Here is a 17,683-nt window from a genome sequence, read left to right as displayed (position 1 = left end):
AATGACAAAGTCATAGATAATAAAGAACATATTAACGACTAATGCTTCTATTATGTGCAGTAAAATTCATGCATTCAGACGATCAGTCTCTAACATCTAAATCTCGTTTGGGAGGACATGTCCTCCTTTTTCATATAACGTCCTCCCGTCCTGCTTTTACTCAAGAATGCCCTCCTTTTGATAAAATGAACTTACAGAGTAAAAAATATGCGGTATTTAAAAAAAATCCATTTCAGATGGCTTCAAACAAAATTCTGGGGAATTTTGCGACGTTTAATTTTGCCATTTCCCTTCGTTTTGAAAATTTGGTCTGGAAAACGGCTTTTAACGAAATTAAACTATTACCAAATAAGTTTCTATGGTATTGTGAAAGCAAAATTGGTGTGGCACAACACTCTGACTCTAGACTGACACATAGTCAAAAGCAGCAACTTCTTCCAAATACTTAGATCAGTAATCAGTAAGCAAAATAATATCAGGTGCGTTTCATAGCCTATGGGTATGTCAATAGAGCTGCAAATGACTGATTTTGAATGCAAACTTCATAGACGATCTTTCTTTGACCCTGGGCGGATTGATTATTAACAACTTTCCACAAAAAATAAAAAAAAGTAGTTGTAAAATAGTATTCTGGCCTGGGTTTCAAGAATTGATCACTTCCCAAAGTGTTCCAGACCTTTCGGTTCACCTGGGTTAAATTCCTTTACGGCACTGATCTTGCTCTTCAATTGCTAAAATAAACGATTAATAAAAGGTTGTAGGGCAAAATCGAAGAAATCTCCTCTTCTCTGGAGATTTCAGAAGATTTTTTACTGACCACCCAGGTTCAAAAAATGGTCCTTGCGTTGGTTTCGCTATCGCAATACTATAACGGAGAAACTAACTAATGTATCTCTCTACTAAGAGTTTCAAATCATTCCGTTATTCAAAAATCATGTATCACGAAAAATGTTATACCTATTCTAATTCCTACTGCATAAAACGGTCTAAATAAAAAAACACTGTGGAAAAATGTTTCGTTTTGCTTCGCTAGATTTCAAGTCAGATGAGACCTCAAGCTCGTTTTGTATCAACACGCACATTTCATATTTAGTTTCGTTCCGACATAAGTATGGTTTCGCATACTCTCAATGTTGAACGAATCTGAATCGAAAAATATTACCATATTGTAGCAAAAGATCAAATTTAGACCAACATTTGATAAGCGAACAACCAAACAGCCAACATGTTATTATTCCAGTTCTTCTGAAATGATTAAGTTTTGGCTGTTACGCCCTTTTGAAATGTTGTTCTAAATATAACTTTATCTGGTAAATCTAACCTGGAGGCTTTTTTCAAGTTGTCTAATTTAATGGGGGGAGGGGGCACTTTATATCTGAAAAACTTTTGAAAATAGTGAGCAGATCTGGCCCTAGTACACTAGCCCAATACAATGCACAATGGGAAAAAAATTGTCCATAACGCGAATAAATTTAATATCTCGATGCTGGGAAATGAGATCTTGCTGATTTTGCCTCACGTTCTCATATTCCTCAAATTGCTTACTAATAATCTCCACATTACTAGTCTGATCTAGAATTTTCCAGGGAATCGAGTGGAGTTATTTTTGCCCACCGCACGACTAAAGAAACTAAAATATTGCTCATTTTACCCCACGTTGTATTGTTTTCGAACTATTAGCCAAAAGGCCAAGGTCTTCCGGAAAGCCTAACAAATAAGGGGCATTATAGTGTCCGTCTTCCAACAGCTCACCTAGGAGCTCGAGTTCTTGATCGCTTTCCATCAATAATGAACAATTTTTATTCGCGTCTGCTTGCGTCAAACTCACTTGCAAAACTGAATTTTATTCTCAGAATATTGCGGATCTCTTCAAAATTTTCCATTTTGCGGATTCCATAAAGTTTTTCCGCAGCTGTCAAAGTTCTACCGCAAGCCTGAAAATATTCGAAACACTGAAACTAAAACCTGATTTTTGGTGTCGTCATCGTAGAATGCCATGCAAAACATTAAAGAAAAGTGACAGCTGCGGTAGTTTATAAATTGAGCCGGAAAGAGGAAAGTTTTCTCTGGAATAGCAATACCTTACTTAGAATATACTTAGATAATGTTTACAAGTGCAATGAAAACTTGATTATTCAACGCAACAAACAAGTAGTAAATTGGTTTTATTAAATTGAATTGCATATTAACGATTTCTAATATATACTCTACATCCCTATTTTTGACAACAATCATGAAAAAGATAGGAAAAACTACTTTAATTTTTAATATAATTTGATGCGATATTATCATTAGTAAGTATTTTGAACTTAAATTTTGAGATGATTTATCTGTCATGATTACGATGGCAGCAGGGACTATGTCCAAGGGCTTGACGATCCCTCCCCATGCCATCTGCGAGTTGTGGGGCTTGCCTAGGATGTGGTGGGGTTTGACAGTGGGCCCTGTTAAACCTCTATAAAAAGCTGCATGTATCCGCAAGTAGGCCCCACCAAAGCGACCGTGTGCCGCTCAAAGCGCACAAGCCCAAGTCCTGGTGTTAGGTGGGACGATAAACAGCCCTGACACGACGGCCCTCCGACGAGACAGTAGGTGTGCGCAGGCCCAATAAGCCGCCTGGAGACCTAGGCGACGAATAAAGGATCACGATTAGAAGCTTGGAACATGCAATTGCAAGTCGCTAGGTTTCGCAGGCTGCGACAGGATGATCTACGATGAATTACATCCCCGCAACTTCGACGTCGTAGCGCTGCAGGAGATTTGTGTAGTAGCCAGATAGGGAACCCCTGCTGGCAGTAGCATATCCAGAGAGACTCTAATGAAGATTTAGAGATCTGAGCTACTGTGTTTCTTTAGAAGCATCAATTGTAAATAAAGACATGTTATCTGCATGTGAGCCGAACTAGACGTGTTTTATTTGTCTTTGCAGAATGTTTCGCTTTTACCCTCAACATGCCTCCATTCGCGTGCATCACCTAAATTCTCCATATGTTACAATTTGCTGAACAGGACAGAAAGTGTGGAAAAGCGGGCATCGAGCGGCTACCTTCTACCAAAGCTGTGGCACCACCAACAAGCTGGGAACCGGCTTCATAGTGCTGGGTAAGATGCGCCAACGCGTGATTGGGTGGCAGCCAATCAGCGCAAGGATGTGCAAGCTGAGGATTAAAAGCCGTTTCTTCAACTATAGCATCATCAACGTGCACTGCCCACACGAAGGGAGACCCGACGACGAGAAAGAAGCGTTCTACGCACAGCTGGAACAGACATACGATGGATGCCCACTGCGGGACGTCAAAATCGTCATCGGTGACATGAACGCCCAGGTAGGAAGGGAGGAAATGTATAGACCGGTCATCGGACCGGATAGTCTGCATACCGTATCGAACGACAACGGCCAACGATGCATAAACTTAGCAGCCTCTCGCGGAATGGTAGTCCGAAGCACTTTCTTCCCCCGCAAGAATATCCACAAGGCCACATGGAAATCACCTGATCAAGTAACGGAAAACCAAATCGACCACGTTCTAATCGACGGTAAATTCTTCTCCGACATCACGAACGTACGCACTTACCGCAGTGCGAATATTGAATCCGACCACTACCTCGTTGCAGTAAGCCTGCGCTCAAAACTCTCGACGGTGTACAACACGCGTCGAAGTCGGACGCCGCGGCTTAACATTGGGCGGCTACAAGACGGTAGACTAGCCCAAGAATACGCGCAGCAGCTGGAAGTGGCACTTCCAATGAAAGAGCAGCTAAGCGCAGCGTCTCTTGAAGATGGCTGGAGAGATATTCGATCCGCCATTGGTAGCACCGCAACCGCTGCACTTGGCACGGTGTCCCCGGATCAGAGAAACGACTGGTATGACGGCGAATGTGAACAGTTAGTGGAAGAGAAGAATGCAGCATGGGCGAGATTGCTGCAACACCGCACGAAGGCGAACGAATAACACACGGAAGTTCTATGAGAAGCCATAGGAACCAGCTATGGCAGCTAATGCACGAAAACGGATTTCCGGATAAACTGATACGGTTGATCAAGGCAACGATGGATCGGGTGATGTGCGTAGTTCGAGTTTCAGGAGCATTCTCGAGTCTCTTAGAAACGCGTAGAGGGTTATGGCAAGGTGCCTGCTTTCGTGTCTGCTATTCAACATCGCTTTGGAGAGAGTAATACGAAGGGCAGGGATTGACACGAGTGGTACGATTTTCACGAAGTCCGTCCAGTTATTTGGTTTCGCCGACGACATTGATATCTTGGCACGTAACTTTGAGAGGATGGAGGAAGCCTACATCAGACTGAAAAGCGAAGCTAAACGGATTGGACTAGTCATCAACACGTCGAAGACGAAGTACATGGTAGGAAGAGGCTCAAGAGAGGTCAATGTAAGCCACCCACCACGAGTTTCTATCGGTGGTGACGAAAACGAGGTGGTTGAAGAATTCGTGTACTTGGGCTCACTGGTGACTGCCGATAACGATACCAGCAGAGAAATTCGGAGGCGCATAGTGGCTGGAAATCGTACGTACTTTGGACTCCGCAAGACGCTCCGATCGAATAGAGTTCGCCGCCGTACCAAACTGACTATCTACAAAACGCTTATAAGACCGATAGTTCTCTACGGACACGAGACCTGGACGATTCTCGTGGAGGACCAACGCGCACTGGGAATTTTTGAAAGGAAAGTGTTGCGTATCATCTATGGTGGGGTGCAGATGGCGGACGGTACGTGGAGGAGGCGAATGAACCACGAGTTGCATCAGCTGTTGGGAGAACCATCCATCGTTCACACCGCGAAAATCGGAAGACTGCGGTGGGCCGGGCACGTATCCAGAATGTCGGAAAGTAATCAGGTGAAAATGGTTCTCGACAACGATCCGACAGGAACAAGACGGCGAGGTGCACAGCGGGCAAGGTGGATCGATCAGGTGGAGGACGATTTGCGGACCCTCCGCAGACTGCGTGGTTGGCGAAGTGCAGCCATGAACCGAGCAGAATGGAGAAGTCTTTTATGTGCAGCACAGGCCACTCCGGCCTTAGTCTGATAATAAAAAAAACTGTCAAACCCCATCACATCCTAGGCAAGCCCCACAACTCGCAGATGGCCTGGGGAGGGATCGTCAAGCCCGAATCCAACATCAGCGGGTGTCAAAAAAGAGCATCTTGAACGCGAGGTAAGCAGCTGAAGCTAGATGAGTCGGTGGTTGACCGATGTTAGACCAGATTAGGCAACCGCTCAGTGAATCTTAACAATTCAAGAAGCTCCACCAACAAAAGTTTACTGAAAGATTTTGGTTTGAATCCAGAGATAGATTTTTTTGCAAGTAGTGTGATGCAAATTTTTCTTTTGTTCGTCCTCACTCTTCTTTACCTAGTCAATATTGGTGAAAATGGTTTAGGCCATAGGATGTTATCGATCATTTAGTAATTTGCATTCGATCATTTAGTACTTTGTCGATAACTCATTCCAGATGCTGAATTTCAAAATGTGTTGTATGGTGGACTTCTAGTGCTAAAGATTTTCTACAACTCTGTCTAAAGGTTCTTTGCTTGAATTCCACTAGTAACGGAGCTATAGCTATAGTTTCAGTAACATAGACTAAATGATAACAAAATTCCAATCATTTAGTTAAAGTTACTGTAACTAGTGCTATAACTCCGTTATTAGTTGAATTCTAACAACGAACCATTAGGCAGAGCTGTAGAAAAACCTTCGCACTAGAAGTCCACCATACAACACATTTTGAAATTCAGCTTCTGGAATGAGTTATTGACAAACTACTAAATGATCGAACGCAAATTACTAAATGATCGATAACATCCTTGAATAATGATAAGGAGCTCGTTCGAGTTTAGTCAGCCATTATTGAACCCAAACAAGAGAACATTATCTTTTGTTATTACCGGGGTAAACTACTTCAATATCTGACAATTTCCAATCGAAACCGGCCATAAAATGTTGAAATTTGACTCGAGCCGACCCGATTTTGACGAAACTATGCCAAGAATTCAGTATAAGTGCTTTGACATGAGGAAAGCTACTTTTGATTCGAGAGCAACTTTTAGGAAGAGCGTATGTGCTTTGGATATCATTGTCTTCGATATACTGTACCTAGGAAACCCTTCGTTATAAAGATAAAAGTTTCTTAGGAATGGTAGGGAGTTAAATGTGCTTTGTGAAAAAAATACACACTGAAGTAAAAATTTCACTTGTAGAAATCGTAATTAATTGTTAGAACTAAAATTCCAAAAAACGCTATTTTTGATATTACTTTAATTTTGCAGGATAAATTAAAATCAAAATCGGATCTTTTGGAGGTGGTGGATAAAAAATTCTCGAAAAAGTTGTCATAATGGCCACTTTTATTGAATTTTTGAAAAATTTATTTATGTTATTCAAAAATAATTTTCAACGCCAGAATCATTCAATCATGAAGTTTGAAACCAATATTGCATAGATTGGATTAGTTCCATGGTCACCGAAGAACTTCTGGAACCGTCATATTTTATAAAAGCGAGGACAATTGACACCCAAATTGGTTTGGAATGATTCATCTTTACCCTATAGATTAACAACCATTATCAACCAGTTGACCAAATTTCGAAGTGCCATAAAAGTGTACCGCTACTGTGAAGCTGCAAGGGGTCACCGTGTTCACATCCAACGATTTGTTTTCGTCAGTAGATAACAGAGGCTTATTGGAGATGTCCTTCATAGACAGCCGATTTTTCAAGGTTCCATAAACATTTTGCAAATATCAGTTACCGCTCAGCTTCTGAGACGTGCAGACGTGTTTCCGATTGCGCTCTTGGAAAGTCAAGTGATCGTTTACAGTGGTTAAAGTTCGATTCCGTCTGTGCCGCGTCGCGCATTTTAGTGATCCGCGATGAGGCGAGAAAATACTTTTCGTATTGACTATTCGAGTTTCCCGGTGAAGCCGTCATTCGAAAAGGTTCACGGCTTTTGCCGCACGGTAGTCGGCCTGAAGAAAGAAGAAGTGTTGAGACTACAGTGCCACAGAGGTGAACAATGTGCGTTCGTCAAGGTTGACAACCTGGCGCTCGCACAACGAATAGTGCAAGAACATGACGAGAAGCATGAAGTGGAGCACGCGGGGAAAAAATACAAGCTTCGCATCACCATGGAAGATGGATGTGTAGAGGTTAAAGTGCACGACCTGCCAGAAAACGTCCCCGAAGAAAAAATCGTGAAATTCTTGAGTGCGTTCGGAGAAGTGTTTTCGCTGCGAGAGCTAACATGGGGAGAAGGGTTCGAGTTCGGTGGGATACCGCTCGGCATTTGGTCGGCCCGAATGCTAGTCCATCGAAACATCGATTCGTGGGTAACGATCGATGGACAGCAGGCCTACATTGTTTACAAGGGGCAGATCGTCTCTTGTAAATACTGCAAAGAGCAAGCGCATACTGGCATATCGTGTGTCCAGAACAAAAGCTGCTAGTCGAACGTTGCAAAGCAAACTGGGCCACGACTACCACCGAAGAAGGCGAACGGTGCAAAACCCCCGAGCGCCAAACCGGTCGGTCAGCGTTCTGTCGCTCCACCACCAGCATCGCTGGAGGCTTTCCCCGAGCTGCCACAGCCGTCGAGTCAGACCGAACCGTCTGGCTCAATAAATCCAACTGCAAGCCAGCCGACTGCGCCCATTGCACGAACGGTGTCTCCCAACCCGTTGCAAACACAAATCGCGCGCAGCACGTCGTCGTCGTTGCGCACACAACCACAGACCGCTGAAGTGGTCTTGGTTGACATATTCAAAAGCCAGCAAACGCGTTGCGAGCGAAAGACCGAACCGCCGGCAACGACACGGACGATTCATCCACATCGACGAGAAGCAGCCGAAGCCGAGGACGCCCGCCCGGCAAGAAACAGCGATGCAACGACGGTGACGACGAGCAGGATGTGGACTTTCTTCCATAAATGGCTCTCACGTCTTACAACCTCGCATCCATCAACATCGGCACGATCACGAACCCCACAAAACTGAACGCACTCCGAACCTTCATAAGCAGCCAAAACCTCGATATCGTGTGTCTGCAGGAAGTCGAGAACGAACAGCTTTCCTTGCCTGGCTTTGTCGTTTTCGCGAATGTGGACCACACGAGGAGAGGCACAGCTGTTGCGGTGAAGGAGCACATCCATGTCACTCACGTGGAGAAGAGCCTGGACAGCCGACTAATCGCGCTGCGAGTGCACGACACAACGATCTGCAACGTCTACGCTCCCTCCGGCACTGCTCAGCGCGCTGCTAGAGAGGAGTTCTTCAATGGCACGCTTGCCTATTATCTCCGCCACCACGCCGAGAACGTCATCGTAGCTGGCGATTTCAATTGCGTGCTGCGCGCGTGCGATTCGTCCAGCCCGAACACCAGTCCTTCTCTTAAAACCGCTGTACAGCAGCTGCAGCTATATGATGTGTGGGAGAAGCTATGTCCACGTGATGCCGGTTTTACGTATGTCTGTCGAAACGCGCGATCTCGCCTCGATCGGATATACGTGAGCCGCGGTCTTCGCGACAAATTGCAGTCCGCCTACACGCACGTTTGCTGTTTTACAGACCACAAAGCGCTAACGCTCAGACTCTGTCTCCCTCCACTGGGACATGAGCCCGGGCGCGGTTTCTGGGCTCTTCGACCGCATCTTCTAACCGAAGAAAACGTTGCCGAGTTCCGAAATAAGAGACTATATTGAACCCGGCAGCGCAGAAATTACGGGTCGTGGATGGAATGGTGGCTGTCGTATGGTAAGTCAAAAAATTAAATCCTTTTTCAAGTGGAAATCTCGAACCGTCTTCGAGGAATTCCATGACGCGCATCAGCACCTCGGCTATTATCTGTAGCCGCAAACCATAACCACCATCAACCGGCTGAAAGGAGAGTGGAGAAATGTTGGCACTGCAGCGTAATTTCTCCCACGTGTTCATGCGTAACGAGACGCAAGTGGCAGGGGAGCCAATGTCAATCTTCCCACTGGGAGATAGAAGACGGAAGACCACGATCATACAGTTACAGACGGGAGAAGACAAAATCATCTTCGAGCCTTAAGCAATCGAGGCAAATCTGTTTGTTTTTTTCTCGAGCCTCTACTCAGAAGAAACAGCAGAAAATGACGGCAATGCCAACAACGGGGACGATTTCGCTTGCGAACGTGTTATCCCACCGGACGACCCACTAAACGAAGCGTGCATGGAGGAGATACAAACAGCAGAAATTCTGTCTGCTATCAGGGCGAGCGCACCCAAACGATCCCCGGTGCCGACGGGATCCCACGATAATTTTATCTCCGGATGTTCGATGTCATCCACCGTGTGTTGAACATGCTTATGAATGAAGCACTCAACGGAAATCTCCCCCATGCCTTCGTAGAGGGCGTCATCGTGTTGGTGAAGAAGAAGGGAGGCGACAACACAGCCCGAGCGTACCGGCCCATAACGCTGCTCAACAGCGATTATAAATTGCTCTCCCGCATCCTGAAAAACAGGATGGAACGAATTATGCAGGCCCACCGCGTCCTAAGCAACGGACAGAAATGTTCAAACGCAGAGCGAAACATCTTCCAGGCCACTCTCGCTCTGAAAGACCGGATCGCCAATCTCCATCACCACCGTCGCGCCGGTAAGCTCATCAGCTTCGATCTGGAGAACGCCTTCGATCGGGTGCGGCACTCGTTCCTCTTCGAAACCATGCGGTCGCTCGGGTTCAACGAAGAACTCATTTCTCTCTTCTCGAACATTGCCAGTCGATCCACATATCGGTTGCTCATCAATGGGCACCTCTCTCGATCGTTCGAGGTCACACTGTCGGTACGGCAACGCGACCCCCTAGGTGGTCTGTCCATGCACCTGTTCGTACTATATCTTCATCCACTGCTGTGTAGGCTTGAGCATAAGTGTGGGGATGAGCTACTCGTTGCCTACGCCGACGATATTAGCGTGGTTGTGACGTCATCGTGGCAAATAGAAGCGATGAATGAAATATTTCGTCGCTTTGGGCTTGCCGCCGGCGCAAAATTGAATCTGCGGAAGACGGTTGCAGTGAACGTTGGCGTTTTCGAAGGTAACGAAATTTGTACCCAGTGGCTGCAAACAGCCAACGTAGTCAAGATTCTGGGTGTTACCTTCGCCAACTCAATCAGGCTGATGACTACACTCAACTGGGATGCGCTGGCGGGCAAGTTTTCACAGCAAATGTGGCTGCAGTCCTTGCGCACACTAACTCTTCACCAGAGGGTGATTATGCTGAACACGTTTGGCACATCGAGACTGTGGTACCTTTCGGCTGTACTGCCTCCGCTTGGTGTCCACACAGCGAAAATAACAGCAACGATGGGGACATTCCTGTGGAGAGGAATGGCTGCGCGCGTTCCCATTATGCAGTTGATACGCAAGAAGGAGCACGGCGGTTTGAATTTGCATGTTTTGGCATGCAAAAGCCGTAGTCTGGCCGCCAACAGACACTTGAAAGAGATCGACTCCGTTCCTTATTATAAATCCCTTCTATTCCACGCAATTCCTTGCCTCGCAATTTCTATAGACAATCCTGACCTAAAATCGATCCTATCAAATTAATCCCAAATTCCCCACCATATCCTACAAAACCCCTCCACTGATCTGATCCACCGGCATTTTGTCCAGCAAAGCGAACTGCCAAAGGTGGAACGAAACAGTCCAGCGCTTGACTGACCAGGCGCGTGGTGAAATATTGGGATTAAAGAGCTTTCCTCATCGCAGCGATCCAAACTTTACCTGCTGGTGAATGGGAAAATCGAACATCGGAAGCTTCTGCACGTGATGCAACGGGTGGCGGACGAGAACTGTCAACACTGTGACATACAGGTACCTGAAACGCTCCAGCACAAGTTCTGTAGCTGCACTCGTGTCGGCCCGGCCTGGACGGTCCTACAGCAGAGGCTAGCCGGCTACACGAATGGTTGGAGGCGACTGTCGTTCGAGGACCTCATGAGACCTGTTTTGCCAGGAATTGGAAGAGCTGCGCGAGTGGAAATTCTCCGCTTGTTTGTGAAGTACATCGTCTTTGTTAACGAGTGTAACGATAGAATTGATGTAGATGCTTTAATGTTCCAATTAGATTTAAATTGATTTGAAAACGCTGAACTACAATTGTAAAAACTGTACATATAATGACAAAATAAAACTGAATTTTAACCACAAAAAAAAAAAAAATATCCCAAAAAATATTTCAAACCCGCGAGATTTTCTGCAATCCATAATAACTTTCAAGTGCAGAGGTGAGCCAGCCTAGATATAAAGATATAAAAATAAACTTTCAAGTGCCAAGATCTTATACACTGCTGAATGTTGACTGTTTTTAATAGCTTCTTTTAATCACTAAACCTTTTAATATTACTTCTTTTATGTAAGATCCAAAATGTTGTCTGAATGGAAATTTTGCATGTATTTTTTCATTAGTAAAAAAAGAGCACCTAATAAAGGTTGTAACAGTTTTGTTTAAAGAATTTTCAATTTTAAGCCACAGTGCAATTTTGCCCATCCTCATTAAGTAAATAAAAAATACGAGCCGGTGACAAGCGCGGTGTCATCATCATCAATAGACATAGACCGCTGTCATCATTGAAATGCATTATGAAAAAAAAAATATAGCCCGGGACATCCTGGATACGATCTGGCGATGGGCTAAACAATAGGATGTCAATAGCCTGAAAAAATACAAACGATTCAAACGTTGCCACCGAGCAATGTAGAGCGCATTTTCACTACCTATGCACTATAAAAGAGCCGCCGTTCGTCACATCGAGGTCAGAAAGTTCCCGTCGATAGGCTAATATCGACCAGCAGTAGCTGCAGCCGAAAACCCAAGCATGGGTAGGATGGATTCGCATCGGGCGATCATCGCATCGTTTGCCGTCGATCATCTGGCTGATCGCAGCTCGCAGCAGGCCGTGTTCTCGTCATCGTATCGCATACCCGCCCACCACCAACGGTCAGCAGGATTCGGTTGGGACTTGTAGTTGTCACTACAACCGAAATTTTAAGAGTACATAATTAAATAATTTTGCAACATGTGGTGTGGCTGAGAGGGGCGAATGGTATCATACGCAGAACTGGAACCGACGTAAGTTAAAGTGAAATTGTGTAAATGCGATCGGAAAATTAGTGTTTGTTATTAATTCGCAGCGCAATGCGGTCGGTTCTTTGGAGTTGCTGAGTCAACTCAATTTTGTGTATAAATGTGGTGAGATAGTTTGAATCGGAATAGTTTTGAGGAATGAATAAAGTGATTGTGGCTCGATTGTTAAATTGAAAGTGTAGAGAACAGATTCCGCAATAACGGTTTTCGGACCACGACGTGGCCGACTAGCAAGCTGGGCAAATTAAAATGAAACTTGGCAATTCCTTTCGAGGAATTGGCGCAAAAGCCAAGTTTTTAAGCGGAATTTGTTCTCGCTTAACTTTTCCAATATTTTATGATGACTCCACCGGAATAAACCGTTACAAGGTTTCGCCAAGGGCGCTAAGGGTCCAAGATGTTATTGTTATGAAAATTCGTTTCATTCACTTGAAATTTCTTCATGAAAACAAACAAAATCATTTAATTTTGTTTTTATTAGGAGGCACCGTGACAACAAAAAGTCGTCAGAATTACAAAATAGTATTGTTATCGAAGAGTTGTAATTATGAACTATGAATAAAAGTATTTCAATTTCTGTTCTTCGTCTCTTTGCATGCGCCTAGCAGTGAGACAAAGAACACGGCCAAGGTGAACAAAAAAAATCAAAAATTACTATTTTTTTGGTTAGGGTAAATTCGGGTAAGATACCACACCTTTTTAAAAATCGATATTTCTACAAAATCCGTGATATCGAAACTCTTATTATTGTTTTTGACAGTTTGGGGACCAAACTACATTAGTGTATAAATAATTTACAAATAATAATAATAATCGGACTGTACTTATTTACATTACAAAAAAAAGTCAAATCCGGGTGAGGTGCCACACGTGGAAAATGTTGGATAATTATAATTATTAATTTCTTTTTGCGATATTTTTTGAACGATATTTTTCAGTAAAGCATAATCATTTTTATTTGTATTTCAACCCAAAAACAAACAAATTCATCACGTGAACAATTTCCTATTTCTACTGTGTAACAATACACAGTCGAGGATATCGAGCATAAAACCCTATTAAGCTTTTATTATATTGTTTTTCTGCAGCAATTAATTACACACATCGACAAAAACACTTCGTTTTTCTGTATCAACTTTCTAACTTTTCTAGCATTCTAAGATGGCCTTATATTCTTCGAAGCAATGTTCTTAGATTCCTGGTTTTCTTTCGTAGTGTATCTGCTCTTTTATTTCGTAACATGTACCCATATTAATATAATAATAATCAAAAACAAAGGATTGGGGCGCAAATCGATTTGTTTTTCATTATTGTTATGTTTTCAGTAGTGAGCGTGCATGATATCAATATAAAATGACAGAGATTAAGCCGAACTCGTAACTTGTGCAAATATCATTAATTTTGGAGCATGTAATTAAAGAAAGAAATTTAAAGAAAGGAATTAATTTCCCAGGACTGGGTTTTCTGGGCAGGATTTTCTCCTAATCCCTTGCAATATCTTGGTCTTCGTATTCCACATGGTTTTCCCACTTAATAATAATGTCTCATTAATGTACCAATAATAGCTAATTGCGGCATATCACACTAATTTTTTTTACGGCTTCTATACCGATTGTAAGAGATAGACGCTACATCACTATAATGTTCACTCAAAAGTAAACTGCTTGCAAACTTAACCTACAAGCTTTTAAGAGGATTCCCCTAATGCTATAAACATGTGGATACGTGACAATTTTCGTAAAACCATTCAAAACATCTTTATTAAAAAATAAATATTATAACCTCCGCGGCATGAATAAAAGTGTATAACCATCATATTACTTTTTTGACTGATAAGAATGAGCAGTTACTACTTACGTTATTGTTTTTGCTACAAAAGACATACTCTCACGTACATTTGTGCCAATAAATCAAGTCCGTTCTACCAGATCTCTGAAGTGCGGCATCTATACCGAAGCGGCATCTCACCCAGATTTACCCTATATTTGCATTTATTTTACTTCGCTGGATTTGTCCATTCGTAACTACTTTTTTTTTATTCCTGTCTTTAGGCTCCTCCAGACCTATGCGATTACATCGCCGCGACGGCAACAACTACTCGCCGCGGTTCTATCGTTGGGTCGCTGCAAGCAATGTTCTATTTACGCTTCCATACCAACGGCCACAGAATCGCTGTCGCCGAGCGATAGAATCGCGTCACGACTGTCGCATCGCGTGTGTTTGGGGGAACCTTTTATTTGGTAGGCACTCTGCACGGACAGATAAATCAACCCAAACTTTGAGTTCAATATACGCACTGATGAGAATATCGCAGAAAAAATTTACCCAAAATTGGGTAGTTTTCCCTTTCTTTCCCATGATTGCTATCAAAACTAGAGCAAGATGCAAACACCTCTCCGAGGTTGCTCAGCCCAATAACCCAAATTTGAGTAAATTCAATATTCTCTGTTTTGGGTTGATTAAGGTCCGCTTTGGATAAATTAAACTCAGCTTTGGGTAAATTATTTACGTGGGATTAAAGGCAAACTACCTAGTGCCAGAAAAGTCATTTTACTCAAATTTGGGTTATTGGCCCAAACCACGGTTTTGAGTGCAAACAACCTACTTTTGGGTAGTTTTGGTTTTCAGTGTGTGTTACTAAACCGCTACTGTGCCGAGATCTACTGTGGTATTCTGCAGCCAGAATCCTGAGACCAGTCCCAGCCAGAATCCACACAGAATCCATTTTTAGATTTCTCATTACTCATTGTTGTTGTCGTTGCGTGTCCATCTCACAGTGAGTCCATTCTGTCTATTTGTCCGTGTCGTGAATCCAATGATCGTTGCATTGTTCGGTTGCCATTTATCTTGGTACGTTGGAGGAATGCCTCCGAGAAGAACAATATTTGTCAGTCGTCATCAGGCAGTCGTATCGGTAAGGGCGCTCCCCAATACGCCATCGCATAGGCTGCGCATCCAGTGACACGTTTCAACATCGTGCACGAAACTTGAGTATTACAGGGTTTTTGGGGTTTCAAAATGAAATCATCATTTCAATGTTGCATAACAACTATAACAACCTACCTTTTTTCTTTAGAATAAACAAAATAGTTTCGAAAAAAATATCATTGAAACACCAATAACTTTGCAATTGATGAAGGTTATCACGATTTAATTCCACTAATGATCCAATTAACAGCTGCTCAATTGTTTCACGGATCACCCCACACAAAAAAATCACAAAAGCATAACCGCACGATTCACTGCCATATTCTCACATATCCGTCGCATCACCATCCCCATCTCAATAAAATGTGAACGCACATTCAAAAACATTTACAATTCCATTCAATTGGTGTCACATTTTCCACCATTTCCACAGGATCCTCGTGGCGCATTCACATGTCCCAACAGACCTGCAACCTTTTGGAGCAGGCCGGAGGATACATAATCGAGCCACGTGGGCCAATCGAAATCAAGGGTAAGGGAAAAATGCACACCTACTGGTTACTCGGAAAAAAGGGCTTCGACAAAGTGCTTCCACCACCTCCACCTATTGGGTAAGTATGATGGGGGGGGGGATTGCAATTAAAAATTCATTAATTCAAGTGGGATTTAAATTTGCTCAATCATTTCATGCTGTCAATCGGCAGAGAATCACATGGGTAAGCTCTTGGAAGCTGTTTAATATTAATTGCATTCCGATGCCATATAAACAAATTGATTTTTTATTTTTCTAGATTGGACATTGCAATCCTGCGAAAATCATTGTTCCAGTCGGAACAAAATAATCAACAACAGTATACGGTGGCATCGGGAAGCCACAACGGTTCCACCGCCAATCATTCGTCCAGCCACTCTCCCTCTGTGGCGGGCGAGTCAATAGACGTGAAGGTAGAAATTACTCCACCAGTAGCGTGCGACAATCCACACTTGGCGCAATCATTTTCGATTGACTCCAACTCGAGCAACGCCAACAACTGCACACTCAATATGACAGATTTCCAATCCAAAACAGCACTGCCGAGCCCTCAGGCAAGAAAACTGTCCGAGATCGTAACCGACACAGCGTTTCTCAGTGCCAACTCCAGCTTCAACCGGTTGAATCCTTCTCCACCTGGTACGACCTCAACCAGATTGATCAAACGAATCGAAGAACTTATGGATCTGAGCTCACCATATAACTATTATAAGTGTCTCAGCCCTAGTGAAAGCAATCTCTCCCAGTGTATAGACAACCGCTATCATGGGTACCAAATAAATCGCATAGACTGCTCCAGTAAACCGGGTTCGACGCGTTTCCTCAGGCGCCAATTCAGCCTAGACAAAGATGACGTTTCGTCGGCGATGATTACCAGTCAAAAAGCAACACTTGACACCATCTCTTCCATATCGATCGACAAAGAACAGCTGGCTCGTATGGGAACTCTATCATCAGTGCCCTCCATTACATCCACGACCTCCATATCCTTGGGTTCCAAACAGCAGAGGGCCATCCACAAGCAGCAATCTGCCAGCGTAGCACAGGACTTGGAGAAAATCGAAGAAATCCCCATATCTCCGCAGTCGTTTCTGTTGAACCACACAAACACCAGTAGCAATAGCACCTCGAGTCTGACCTCTGATGTGAACGATAAGACGCGAACGCGGACCTCGATCCACAACGGCAAGGAGCTTTGTCTGAGCATCGAGGCTCTGGGGTTGAGGTGAACGGAGCTGGACCGTTTGCGGTCTGGCTATCCTCGATCATTCAGCAGTCTGGAGCGATGAGGTTCGATACCGAGCTTAGACAAATCCAACGGCGAATGGTACTTTGGTTTTCACTCGATACTGTTTCACGGTGGTCCTGTTCACGGTTCTGAACTAGTACCAGTGCAAATTTCCATTTGATTGTTGTACATTTTTTCTCTGGAAAATGGCTAAAAATGTACTGTTCTTGGAGCATTTTGTGTAACGTCAAATGGGGCTACTTGTCACACTTTTGATTTTCGACATCAATGAGGCAGTCGAAGAAGTACTCTACCCAATAGCCTAACGGGAGCGAGTAAAATGCGCCATGCATCTAACTTTACCGAAATAGCGATAGGATTGATTCGAAGGAAAAGAAATCATTGCAACATACGCACGGACAACAAGTATATCGCTAAAAGCTGTAAATAATTCCAGCAAATTCATGAACAACGTCTATCAAAATGCTCTTTTTACGCTTTTAAAATCAATTTGTTCAATCTTAACGCCATTGCCAATTCGAAAACTCTCAGTAAAGAAATTTTCCTAGCTCAAATTGAAAGATGAGAGCTCTATGGCTTCATATTCTGTTAGTTGCCTCTGGCACACCCTTGAACTGTGGCCAATTTATAATAATGTTCATTGCATAAAATAATTGCCAGTCAACAATATTATATACAAATGTAGAAAATACTAATTAACACATCTACATCGCCCATGGTAGCTGCTTCTCCTGAACCCAAATAAGACGCATGGAAAAAATACAATTATATGTACATCAAGGAATTTCTCTGCCTAAATACATACAGTCATATGATTTGTTTATTGAACTTTCCCACGCCAAAC

General features: G+C 43.5%; 1 protein-coding gene across 1 annotated transcript in view; it reads left to right on the top strand.

The window, feature by feature from the left end:
- The window catches only part of LOC134220553 (uncharacterized), a 286,010-nt gene extending 268,731 nt beyond the window's left edge, over positions 1-17,279 (top strand). The window contains exons 14-16 of the mRNA XM_062699640.1: positions 15,492-15,669; positions 15,763-15,774; positions 15,850-17,279. Coding sequence (XP_062555624.1) covers positions 15,492-15,669; positions 15,763-15,774; positions 15,850-16,819 — 1,160 coding nt within the window. The 3' untranslated portion in view covers positions 16,820-17,279. The remainder of the gene's footprint in view (positions 1-15,491; positions 15,670-15,762; positions 15,775-15,849) is intronic.
- The last annotated feature ends 404 nt before the right edge of the window (positions 17,280-17,683 follow it).

The sequence above is a fragment of the Armigeres subalbatus genome, chromosome 3 (assembly GCF_024139115.2).
Source record: "Armigeres subalbatus isolate Guangzhou_Male chromosome 3, GZ_Asu_2, whole genome shotgun sequence".
NCBI classification, from domain to species: domain Eukaryota; kingdom Metazoa; phylum Arthropoda; class Insecta; order Diptera; family Culicidae; genus Armigeres; species Armigeres subalbatus.
Note: the sequence above shows the minus strand (reverse complement) of the source record. Positions and strands in the feature narration are given on the sequence as shown.